This window comes from Echinops telfairi, unplaced genomic scaffold (genome assembly GCF_000313985.2).
Source record: "Echinops telfairi isolate 266 unplaced genomic scaffold, ASM31398v2 ScPeMD7_1;HRSCAF=3_0, whole genome shotgun sequence".
NCBI lineage: Eukaryota > Metazoa > Chordata > Mammalia > Afrosoricida > Tenrecidae > Echinops > Echinops telfairi.
The window spans coordinates 52,977,124-52,989,974 of NW_022103896.1; the positions used below are offsets into that span (position 1 = coordinate 52,977,124).

The 12,851-nt window shown below is 43.0% G+C and overlaps 1 protein-coding gene across 1 annotated transcript in view; it reads left to right on the forward strand.

Moving 5' to 3' along the window:
- The window catches only part of CNGB3 (cyclic nucleotide gated channel subunit beta 3), a 104,573-nt gene that overhangs the window by 46,422 nt on the left and 45,300 nt on the right, over positions 1 to 12,851 (forward strand). The window contains exons 10-11 of the mRNA XM_004697726.1: positions 1,380 to 1,539; positions 4,031 to 4,128. Coding sequence (XP_004697783.1) covers positions 1,380 to 1,539; positions 4,031 to 4,128 — 258 coding nt within the window. The remainder of the gene's footprint in view (positions 1 to 1,379; positions 1,540 to 4,030; positions 4,129 to 12,851) is intronic.

Genomic DNA, 12,851 nt, shown 5'->3' on the forward strand with positions numbered 1-12,851 from the left:
TGAGACTGTACATGTCTACAGGAGTAGAAAGCCCCATCTTTCTCTCAAGGAGTGGCTGATGGTTTTGAACTGGTGACCTTGCATATCACAGCCCAACTTGTAACCACTACACCACCAGGTCAACATTATTGAAGAAAAACTAATAAATGTTCAGATTATTGTCACTACCCAGTACTGAACAATAATGCTTTTCATTGCTTTCTGTGTCACACATAACAGTTTACTCAAGCTCCTACTCTATACTAACGTTTTAAGTCTCCAAGCTATGAGTGTCTTGGTAATTTAGCGAGCTTGGAAAGAAGGGATCTGGCAATGGAGGCTGCTGAAAGATATTTGGAATAATATTGAGGAGTAAATTAGAGACTCAAAAAGACATATTCCGTTTGACTGCATATAGAACACCTCCCCTAGGCGGCTGATGATTAGAAGAGTCCATTAACTCTGGAGATGGAAACTGAGGATTATGCCACAAAAAAAGAGTCACTTGAGCTGAATCTCAAAGAAGGAGTAGTTTGTCTGTAAGCAGAAACAGCTCAGCTTCTAGAATGAACGAGCAAAGTCTTGAAGGTGTGAAAGTATGGCCCTGCTTTTCCTCCCTATTATAAACCCACAGTCAAGGCAAATTTACAGCCACTTTCTCCCCCTCGATGGGAGAGGAAGAGTTGAACTATACATATTTTTTGTGCTGAGCCCTTAAAGATCAGCTTTTAACCCAGAGTGGATTTTTATGGCTGGGTTATAAACATCCCAGAACTAAACCTGACAGTTCTTTAAGTCTTGTCACAGCACCAGATGATGCTTCAGTAATTTCAGCACATTTCAACTTCTGCTGAATACTTGCCTTAAGCATGATGAGATTTGAGTTTATCTGTCTAAACAACACAAAGGGAAGTACAGAGGTTGCAATTTCAGGATGAATGGAGTCTATATTGTTATCCACACTGGATAACCTGTGAAGGATGCTTTCAAAGCAAGACTCACCAAAAGGGACTCGCCATTCTGCCAGGTAATTGCTCAATTTTCATTGCACACTCCTGTATAAGAACAAGTTATATGGTTTTCTAACTATCAGCTAACATTTTTGCAGTACTATACAAATGTACAAAAGAGATGTGTGTGCTTTAGGTGACTGCTGTCCTCACAAGAACATCATGTGATGGGCAAAATGGGCCTTATATCGTTCTTGGGACAGTGAGAAGGTATGGCTTTTCCCAATGTTTTATGGAAAAGGTAAAATTAGAAACCGATATCAATGTGTTCAAAATCATTCATTGCGTTGGAAGAGAACTGATCATGTGAGAACAGTTAAATTCAACTGAACTTTTTATAGCTTATCCCATTCTTCTGCTGGGTGTGGAATGACCATGTTTGTGTTTTAGATGCGAGATGTCATTGGGGCTGCCAGAGCCAATCAGAATAACTTCCGGGTCTGCATGGATCAGACCATTGCCTACATGAACACCTACTCCATTATCAAAACTGTGCAGAACCGGGTTCGGATTTGGTATGAATACACGTGGGACTCTCAAAGAATGCTGGGTAGGCCTGGAAAATGACCGATTCAAAGCCTATACACCCTGTAATGTAATAAAAAAAATATTTGCACGATAGAAGCAAAAGCTGTTTAAACTCCACAAGCAACAATAACATTAATTCAGTGACCTTTAAAATCATGAATTTTATACTATGGGATCCTTTTTCTTACATATCCAGCATAAGATATTATGCGACATATGAAAACCCTGGAGAGGTAAAGAGCAGATTTTACTCAGTGACTCCTGATGCCAGGTTCATATCATCTTCCCGAAGAAAATGATGGAGGAGGAGGACATCAGGCAAAGTGTGTTATCAATCTCTTTGTAGACACGAGGAAATGGAGGTTCTTCATGAAGACATTGGACCAAAGGCATAAAGCCTGCACTAGAACTGCCCCTCCAGCTGCTTCGTCAGTTCTCCTATAAAACCCTTCCTCTTTCACACAACATCACAATCCCTCCCAGATCACAGCATTCAGAGAGAAGAGCAATCTCTCCGACCACTCCCATCCTGCCTTGGCAGGTTCGATTGCTTCCAACAGATCCAGAAGAAATAATGAAGTCTATTCTTGATTAAAGACGGAGCCTGGTGGCGCAGTGAGCAAGCGCTAGGTTGCTAAGTAACAAGTCAGGTGGTTAAACCCCTCAGCTGCTCTGTGGGAGAGAGATGTGACAGTCTTCTTTGTAAAATATTTGCAACCTGGGAAACGCTATGAGGCAGTTCTGCCCTGGTGTGTATGGTCGCGATGGGTACAGAATCCATTCCACAGCAATGGCTTTGGTTTGGGTTATGATTTGCTAGTGGCGGTGCTGTGGAGTCTATTCCAATTCCCAACAACCCTGTAAGACTGAGAGCGAGCTGCCCCATCGGGTTTCTTAGGCTACCATCTTTACTGGAGGACACTGCCTGTTCTTTTCTCCCTTGGAGTGGCTGGTAGGTCGGGTTAGCACTACCGACCTTTAGTAGTTCATCATTGTAGCACCCGGACTCTTTGTCTGTTATTAGTACCAAAATGCTGATGTAAACATATATCACTCCCTGCCATCCAGTTGATTCTGACTCACAGTGACCCTGTAGGACAGACTAGAACTTCCTCTGTCAGTTTCAGAGACTGTAACCCCTGGGGGGGGGGGGGCGCCCCATCTGTCTCCCAAGGGAGACCTGGTGGTTTCAAACCACGGACTCTGCAGTTAGTAGCCCAACATGCAACCACTAGAGATTGGTCTAGTAGTTACCAGAATGAAATTCAACTTTTAGCTTGTTCTTTACCATATGACAATAGAAATTAATGCCACCGTGAAGCCAAAATGTCATTTCCTCCAAAGAGAAAATTGCAATTCTCAAATAGCCAAGGTTCCTAACAGCAAAGAGAGATCCACTAGCTGTTGCAGAGCACGCATTCCCCACCTCCCTTCCACGGGTCAGAGACTCCAACCCCTACGTTCTGAGTTTCTCTCTAAGTCCAGAGTCACCCAAGCTCCGAGCCTCTATTTTGAGCTCCTCCAGTTCCTGCCAGGGGCACTTCATGGGGAGAAAAGACACCGGACGGCAGGCCCCTTCCCTCTCTGCCTGGAGTTTTACTGCTGCTTACAGAGCAGGTTCAGAGCCCTCAGAAACAAGCAACTCCGTTGTCTTACAGAGGAGTTTCATCTTTAGAAGCCATATTGAAATCAAAATAGCAATTTTCCTGAATGTAAGACAAATATCAACAATAATCAAGTGGGAAGCCTTTGGCATATTCCATATTAAGAATAGGCAGTTTTGCTTATGGAACATTGGATTAGCCTGCAGGCCTATCATTTCAGCTGAATTCACATATAGAAAAATCTTTAAAGTATTCGTATTGATCACTGAGTTCATAAGCAAGTAAACAACAATGATTCAAATTTACTCGCTTAGCACATTTATTCCTGGATTCTATTCCAGCTGAGCTGCCTACTAACTAGGCACAGTCACAGCCTCTCTGAGCTTCCGTGATTTTTCTTCTCCTGTTTTCTTTTGGCAAAATGAGCTGAATGAATACCTACCCCTGTGGTTGCTGTGTGGGTTAAATAAGATAATAAATATGAAAAAGCTCTGCCAGCTTCCAAATGCCACGTGGCACTTGCTGTTTGTGCCACCCACCAGACACGATGGAGAGAAGTAGTCGAATCAGAAAGCAAGGAGTGGACCCTCTTTCAGGCCCCGTTTATTCCTAGCCTTTGCCCCATGATCATTAGGCACCATATCTAAATTCTATCCAAAAAATATGTTCTAGAATTATGAAATGCATATGTCATCCATAACTGAAATGTCTTTTCTTTAACGGACACATTCACGCTATTGTGATTAGGTCCGCATGTCCAACTGATAGATAGCCTTAGATGCATCTTCTGTTGATCGAAAAGAGTTGGCATTTTGTTTCCTTGACTTTGAAAATGTTTCTATTTATACTTAGTGACTTGTTTTATGAAGGAGTCTGCTTTTGTGAACTCATGTGTTGATCTTTCCTAAGATGAGTCTGATCTGCTGGAGACCCTGCCCTCTACAATGCAGTCTGCCCTCGCCATTGATGTGAACTTCAGCATCATCAGCCAAGTCGACTTGTTCAAGGCAAGGGTCCTCACAAGTAATCAAAAGGCAACTGTGTCCATTTCTTTGCAGAATCTAGGCTCTTGCCTTCTACAGCATTTGTGATGTGTGAGCGGGGGCGGGGGGAGGTCGGGGGTGGGGAGGGTTGCATGATGTTTTAACAAAGTCAAAATAACCTGGAGAATTTATATAGAATTAAAGAGTCAAATAAGTTACGAGTCTCTCTTCGGCAGATGACTTATTCTTTAGAAGCTTCTCTCTCCTAATTGGTGTCAGAGAAGAAGAGCTCTTCAGACTCTTCTTGCATTAATTTAAATATAATTAAACCCTACAGCTCTATGTCTTTGTTAGTATGCGCTTCATCTCCCGCTGGTGAACGTGCCCTGGCATTACATGCCAGATCGGGCCCCGGAGTAGCTCTGGATTGGCCTGACAATCAGAGAATCGTGCCGAATCACGTTTCCTATTGCAAATGCTTTGGATTTAGACTTCTAAGGTGGCCAGATTTAAATTTAGAAGCTTCATTTTTTCTGGGAAGAAGTCCATTCTTTTTTAATTCTTGAATGATGTTGATTTTACTAAAACTGTCTTTATGTGCATCATTATTCTACATGTAAATATATTCACCTAAGATTTAACAGTGTGTGTGACACTCCCTGCTTCATCTATTCAATGAATCCAGTCAGTACAAATTTATTAAGTCCCTCCTATGTTCTCCACTCTGCGTCAGCCATTGAAAAGAAAACAGCTTAGAAATAAATGCTCATATACATGAAGTTATAGTTCCAGAAAAAGAAAAGCTGAATATGTATATTGTGCGTGTGTGTGTGTGTGTGTGTGTGTGCGCGTGTGTGTAAAACATGTGTAAAATCAAGCAAGCTCCTCAGTGGCTTGAACAGAAATGAGAGGTCCTTCAATGGCATGACCAGCTTATATATTCTTACGGCTAAACTGATGGTTGGCAGTTTTAATCTACCCAGAAGTGTCACAGAAGATAACCCTGGTGAGCTGATTCCATTAAAATTGCACTAAAAAAAAGAAAAGAAAAGAAAAATATGGAGCTGTTCTACTCTGTATCACACGAGGCTGACATGGGTCATCAAAACCAATTCAAGGGCAACAACTAACATTGAAGCGAGGGGTAGCATGGATCATGAAAGGCTACGGTGACATTGGCGTATGAGCCATGCAGATGGGAATCTGGTGAAGGGGTGGGGGTGGGGATGAGGGAGTATTCCAGAAGGGCCGACAAGCTGGAGCCCTGAACTGGGGGAACACGCTACAAGGAGACCAGAGTGGCTGGAGAAGAGACAGCAGGAGGGAAGACAAGAGTAGTCAGAAAAGGAGGGCTGACGGGCCAAGAGGAGCAACTAAATGTCGGGCCATGGAGGCTGTGGTTGTGCTCTGAGACACAAAGCCACTGAGGATCTTTATTTTAGTCATATCAAGAAGACTTGCACAATTATCACCACATCCAAGTCTACAACATTTCCTTCTTCCTTGGAAGCCACTGAGGGTTTGGAGAAGAAAGTAACAGCAGCGATCTTGCTGTGTGGAAGCAGACCTTAGGAAGCAACGGTGAATCCAAATGGGAGTTACACTAAAACAATGATGGTGACTAGAACCAGCAATAGAATTGTTGAGATTCGGTCATATATTGGATGTGTTCAAAGGCAGGGTCCACAAGTTTTGCTGTTTGATTGTGTGACTATGGGGTTGGGAAGTGGGCCAAGGATGACTCAAAGATGTAGGCTGTGCAACAAAAGAAAGGAAGGCACCATTTGTAGGATGGGAAATCTTAGTTAAGTGCAGATTGAGGGGGAGATGGGTATAAAGCAAACCTTTGTTTTTACATGTTTTAATGTTAGGAGATGAATGTTAGGGGCTCTGATGGCAATGTCATTGGGGGCAATTTTGATTTATACATTGAAGTTCAGGGGAGAGGTCCAAGTTAGAGAAGCAACTTATATTTGCATTTTGATGCATCCTAAGCCAGAAAACTCAATATGATCTCCTAAGATATAAGAGAAGAAAGAAAGAAAGAAAGAGAGAGAGAGAAAGAAAAAGAAAAAAAAGAGAATCCAAACAGAAATGTATGACGGGGAAGTGCATGATCAATGCCCTTATGGACAAGATGAAGAGGCAGAAGTTGGATAGCAGAATGGCTATACAAAAATCACTCCCCAAGTTATATTATCTAGTAATATCTACAATCTTAAAGTTAGGTGAGTATCCTGAGATTTCTCCTTGGTAATATATTGTCCTAGATTTCTATCAATATTTTGGTGGAGACGTAAAAGGCAAGATTTTCAAATTATCAGGTGATACAAAGTAGAAAGGAATAGTTCATGTGTTAGAGCATAAAATTTTGAATTGCTTAAGTACCTTTAAAATAAGGAGAAAAGCTAATTTCCATAAACAAAGGTACCAAGTTCAAAGGTCATTGCTGCTGCTGCTGCTAAGTGCCAGCGAGTCGGTTCTGACCCACAGGGACCCAATGTGATTCTCTCTGATTTGGGAAGTTAGCAGTTTTGAAGCCTCACGGTTCTTTCCCCGACCCCACTCCTTGGCTTCTACATATATTTTTTGGAAATACATAAAATTGGCAACTTCTGACTGGGGGGAGGGCTCAGTCTTCCTATCTTCTTGCTTTCCTGACATTTCCATGAGGCGACGCAGTGCCATCCAGAAAGACGCTGTTTCTAGGTATACGTCTGTTAAATGGCAAAGTTATTTTTCTTCTACAACCAAGTGAAGTAGAAAATCAGAAGGTGAGGAGTCTTTCAAAGTTCATGTTCGTGTACACAATCTGCAGTTGACACCGATGTGTGATTTCCTTAGGAAGGAAGGGAATAGGTGGGATTGTGGACACCTTTATCTCATGGATCCTGTCCCCTTGATCCTTGTGCTGCTTCTGAAGCATATCCAGGGTAAAAATGTGCAAGGGATGTTGTGTCGGAGGGATGTGTGCCTACAAGGATGCTCAGCGGTTATTTGGGTTACGTTGTATTCCCCACTCCCAACCCCCCGAAGAGATGTTGAAGTCCTAACGCACAGTCCCTGAAAGTGACCATGACCTTATTTGGAAATAGGGTCTGGGAAGATGTTACATGGGGTTCTACTGGAGGAGGGTGGGCCATAACCCAACACGACTCATGTCCTTATGGAAAAAAAGCAAAGGCTCGGCTGCAGATGAAAGATGGCCTTGTGAGGAAGGCAAAGGTAGAGCGTGGAATGAAGTCGCACAAACTCAAGAATCCCTGGGGTCCCCAGAACCTGGAAGAAAGAGAAAAGGAAGGCTCTGCCCCGCTACAGCTTCAGAGACAGCACAGCACTGTGGACACCCCGAATTCATATGTCTAGCCTTGAGAACTGGGACAATCCATGTCAGTGGTTTTAGGGGCCCAGTGTGTGGGTTCTTTGTTACAGCCTCTTTGAGAAACGAATACAGGAGTCTACCAGGTGAGAAGACGAAAGTCCCTAAGCAGAGACTCACAAATACGGAAAAGCAGGACCTGTTCACAGAGCAAAGAAGATCCTTGGGACCAGATCATAAGGATGAGGATGATGACCAAAGATGCATTTAAAAACAAAGCCACAGTAGCCGTCGAGTTGATTCCAAGTCAGAGTGATGCCGCGTGTCCTGAGGAGAACTGTGCTTCGTGGCATTGTCAAGGCTGTGGTCCTTCACAAGCCCGGGTCGTGCTGGGGGTTGGGCACTGGGCTACTAACAAGTCGGCAGTTCAAACCCACCCATCCATCTTCAGGACAGATAGGGCTGTCTGGTCCCAGAATTATTTGCAGCCTTGGAAAGGCCATGTATAGGGAGCTCCATGGACAAAGCCATGTCTTTTAAAACAGTTTTATTAGCACTTCCTCCACATGTCATACAATTCAATAATTCAATCACATCCAAAAGAGTTGTACAACTATCACCACGTGACATTCTAGAGCATTTCCAGCTTCCTTGTACTCATCGTTACACGTGTTGAACAAAGCCAGAGACATTGGTTACATTCGCCATGTTGTGCAGGCACCGCCACTACCTATTTCTCTACCCTGCACCATCTGGAAATGGGGATCCCTGATGTGAACCTTCCACCTCTTTGAAGGTCACATAAGCAAGAAAGAGGAGAGGGAGGAGGACCGAAATCTGACATGAGGATGGGGAGCTGACAGCCCCAGCTGTAGAAGTAGTTACTAACCGGTTCTTGAAAATAATTTCATTTATAAGCACCTAGTTTAAGATGCTCCTTGGAATCTCTTAGGTTTATACATTGGCTTTTCAATCAAAATTGTCAGAAGGAGGTTTCTCCGTCCATTTGGAAGTGGAGTTGTGTTTGCCATGCAGCACCAAAGAATCATGTAACCGAAACAATCTTCAGTTTTTCAAAATCTACGTGGGCTGCTTTAACGCTACGTTTTCATACTGCTCTTCACGGCCTTCAGGCCGATTGGGACTCAGAGTGACCCTGCAGGGGGCTTTCCAAGGCTATAAATCTTCAGGGAACAGAAAGCCTCCTCTTTCTCCCTCAGGGAACCAGGTGCAATTGAACTGCTGAGCTTGTGGTGAGCAGCCCAACTTGTAATCCACTGAGCCACCGGGGCTCCTTACTCTGCATCATACTCAGGCAAAAAGTTTGCATCGTATTCAGGTTAAAAATGTATGTGATACGCCTTTCCTTTTAGCCTTGTGAAACGTGTTTACAAATTGGTGGAATGCCATGTGTCAGACTGCTTTAGCAAAAGTAATGCAAGTCATGTGAGTGTCATATAAATCATATTACGGGCAATGTCCCATGAAGTTTATCCATACTGCCCACATGGACTTTCAATGCCAACAGCACGGCCGACACACGCGGTGGCATACACCTTTTTTAAGTGGCATCGAAGCACTGTCAAGACTGAGTGTAAAATCGTTACCGCTGGAGTAAGAATGCCTGAGCTGTAAGGATTCTTCATGACCCCCCATTTTGAAACTGGTTCATATGTCTTCACAAACGTAATAACAGTTGCTGTTCATTGAGTGCTTGGTGTAAACTCTGCTTACCAACTGCTTCTCTCATTTAATTCTCCAGCAACTCTGACAACAACAGACGTTTCTATCCTCGTTTTACAGCCAGGACAAACTACTTACTATTTAGCTCACAGAGCTCTAAGCAATGGCGTGGGATTTCACACTTGGTGAACCTAACAACAGGATGCTGCCTTTCCGTTTCCCACCTGCCCCATCTGGATAATTGCTCAGAAGACGAGGAAACAGGAGACACTTCATTCGAATTGATGGGCAATGCAAGATCCAGGCAACTGCTTTTGGCGATTCGCGCTGATCTAGCCATGGTTCACTAGGGCCTTTCAAAGCCTGGTGCTTAAATTCACACATAGACACTTGTGTAGTCTACTACAAAGTTCCTGGATTTTGTGGTATTTCCAACTTCTATCCTTTGGGATGCTTTATGCGTGGTAATCGACTCCATGGCAGAGAGTGGATCAAAGCAGAATTAGAACAGCAGGTTATTATAACCTGATTCAGCCAACTGTGACTAAAAAGTAAGATTGACTGCTTCTCCATAGGGCAATCAGAGTTTGAAAACGCTTAGAGACCAGAAGTCACACACACCCCCACGCCCCCAAAATGCTCTCCCTCCTTGTAGATTTCTGTAGTTGGAAACCAATCTTTTTTTTTTCTGAAACCAATCTTAATAAAGAATGATTCATTTCTATGAGATTGGGCAGTTTTTGTCCTTTCTGATAACTTACTATCTTGATTTTCAAATATATTTAATCACATTAAATCCTAGAGAAATCACAGTTTGCCTTGGCCAGTTATTTACCAGAAACCTGGGCAGGGGGAATGTAATGTAAATTCTGTTCCGCCACCTAGTGGCTAGCCTTAAAATCTCAGTCTTCAGAAGCTGAAGCCGAAAGCACGAGTCAGCCAAACAAAACCGATCCCACTGCCACTTAGTCAAATCGAACCCAACTCATAGAGCCCCCATAGGCTCTGTAGGGTTTCCAAGACTGTAGATCTTTGCAGGAGCAGACAGCCTCTCTTTTTTCCAGAGTGTACTGGTGGGCTTGAACCTCTTACCTTGCGGTTAGCAGCCCAATACTTAACCTACTAGGACACTAGAGCTTCTTTCAGCTCAACCCAGAGATAGCAAAGTTGGAACATAGGTACCTAGACAGTCAAGGAAAGTAAGATAATGTTATCTGGTGGATATTTGTTGTTCTGTAAAAGGAAATAAATCAGCCCAAAGAGGGCACTTTAATGGAATTTGTAACTCACTGTTTGTGACTATGCGGCAAGTAGGGCTTGGAAAGGCTATGGCTTCAGAAGAGGGAAAGATGAGGAGGAAGAGTATGGCCTACGAGTGACAGACTGGGCCAGGAATGCATAGGAATATCAAAAACATTTCTAGCAGCACACAGGGATTCCCTGCTCAAATATCCCGCCTTGAATTGACGTCGAAGGGGCTAAGATCAGAGAGTCACAGAAACCCTCATTACATTGCATTATTCTCACTTTTATCATGTATCTTGGTAGGATCCTTAAAGGAGATAAAGATGAGTACACTAGTATAGATTTGCAGTCTCGGGAAGGCTAAGGTTAAAGCTAACCCTGCCTACCCTATAGAGTCCCTACGAGTCAGATGGTATAGACTTAGATGAACTCCACCCTAGTAAAAATCCCTGAACATTTATTCTGTCGGAAGCAGAGATTGTGCCCACACACACCCTACTCTCCAGGGCTTCTCCTAAGAGAGGGAAATAAATAATTTCCTTGTTTCATATGCAGCGATAAAGTGACTAAAAATATGTAAATTCCACAAAAGCATGCCTGACATGTAGCAAATTACAGTGCAGTATTTGCTGCTGTTAGATGCCATCGAGTCAGTGCTAACGCAGAACGACCGTATGTGCAACAGAAGGAAGCACTGCCCAGTTCTGCGCCGTCCTCACACTGGTTCTGATATTTGAGCCCAGTGCTGTCGCCACTGTCTCAATGCAGATTGTCCAGAGCCACCTTCTTTTTTGCCGCCCTTCTACTTTACCAAGTAGAATATCTTTCTCCAGTGACGGTCTCTCCTGACAATGTGTCCAAAGGACATGAGATGAAGTCTTGCCATCCTGGCCTCTAAAAAACCTTCAGGCTGTACTTCTTCCAAGACAAATGTGTCTGTCCTTTTGGCAGTCCGTGGCACGTTTGATGTCCTTTCTCAGCATTTTAATTCAAATGGATTGATTCTTGTTTGGCCTTCCTTATTCAATGTCGAACTTTCACATGCATATGAGGCAATCGAAAATACCATGGCATATCTTGCCCTGTCCGACGTCTCCCTTCACCCACTTTTTGGTTGTTTGTCCCCCAGGGAGGAGGTCACACACAGCTCCTTGTAATCGGTTCCCTCTTTCCTACCCATTCTCCCTTTAACTATCAAGGGCTCATGAGGGAGGGGAGAGCGGGGAGGGAGGGGAAAAATGAGGACCTAATGTCGGGGGGTTTAAGTGCAGAGAAAATGTTTTGAGAATGATGTACAAATGCGCTTTACACAATTGATGTGTGTATGGATTGCGATAACAGTTGTATGAGCCCCTAATAAAATGTTTAAAATAAATAAATAAATAAAATAAAGTTTAAAAAAAGAAAAAGAAAATACCATAGCTTGGGTCAGACACACAAGTCCTCAAAGTAACATCCTTGCTTCTAAACCCCTGAAACAGACCTTGTTTGATCTCTTGCCTGCTACTTTAATGAGCATTGTTGTATATCCAAGCAAGGCAAAATCCTTGACAGCTTCAATCTTTTTCTCCATTTATCATGGCGTTACCTACTGATCCAGTTGTAAGGATTTGAGTTTCTTTACATTGAGTTGTAATCCACAATTGAAGGCTACAATCCTTCATCTTCATACAAGTGCTTCAAATCCTCCTCTCCTTCAGCAAACAAGGTTTACATATTGCAGCTTGTTAAGAAGCCTTCCTCTAATCCTGATGCCACATTCTTATTATTCATATAATCTGCTTCTCAGTTATTTGCTTAGCATACAGATTGAATAAATATAGTGAAAGGATGCAAGCAGTATTTTCTTCTGCTGCTTATACAACTGTGTCTTGATCCATGTACAAGTTTCCTATGAACACAATCAAATGTTCTGGAATTCCACTTCTCAAATCTATCGATGCTTATGATCCACACAGTCGAATGCCTTGGCATAGTCAATAAAACACAAGTAAACATCTTTCTGATATCCTCTGCTTTCAGCCAAGATCTAGCTGACGTCAACAATGATATCCCTTTTTCATGTCCTTTCCTGAATCCAGCTTGACTCTCTTCTTGCTCCCTATCAATGTACTGCTGCAACTCTCGTTGGATGACCTTCAGCAAAGTTTTACTTGCACATGATATTGTTCTATCATGTGGGCGGTCCGTTGAGTCACCTTTCTGTAAATGAGTACAAACATGGATTATTTTCTAGTTGGTCAAGTAGCTTATCTTCCAAATTCCCCGACATAGATGATGAGGGCTTCCAGTGCTTCATCAGCTTATTGAAACATTTCAACTGGCATTCCATCAATCCCTAGAACCTTGATCTTGGCTAATGTTTTCAGTGCTGCTTGGACTTCTTCCATCAGTACCATCGATTCTTGCTCATGTGCTACCTCTTGAAATGGTAAGATGTCAACTCGTTTTCTCGGTACAGTGACTCTGTGTATCCTTTCCATCTTCTTTTGATGCTCCC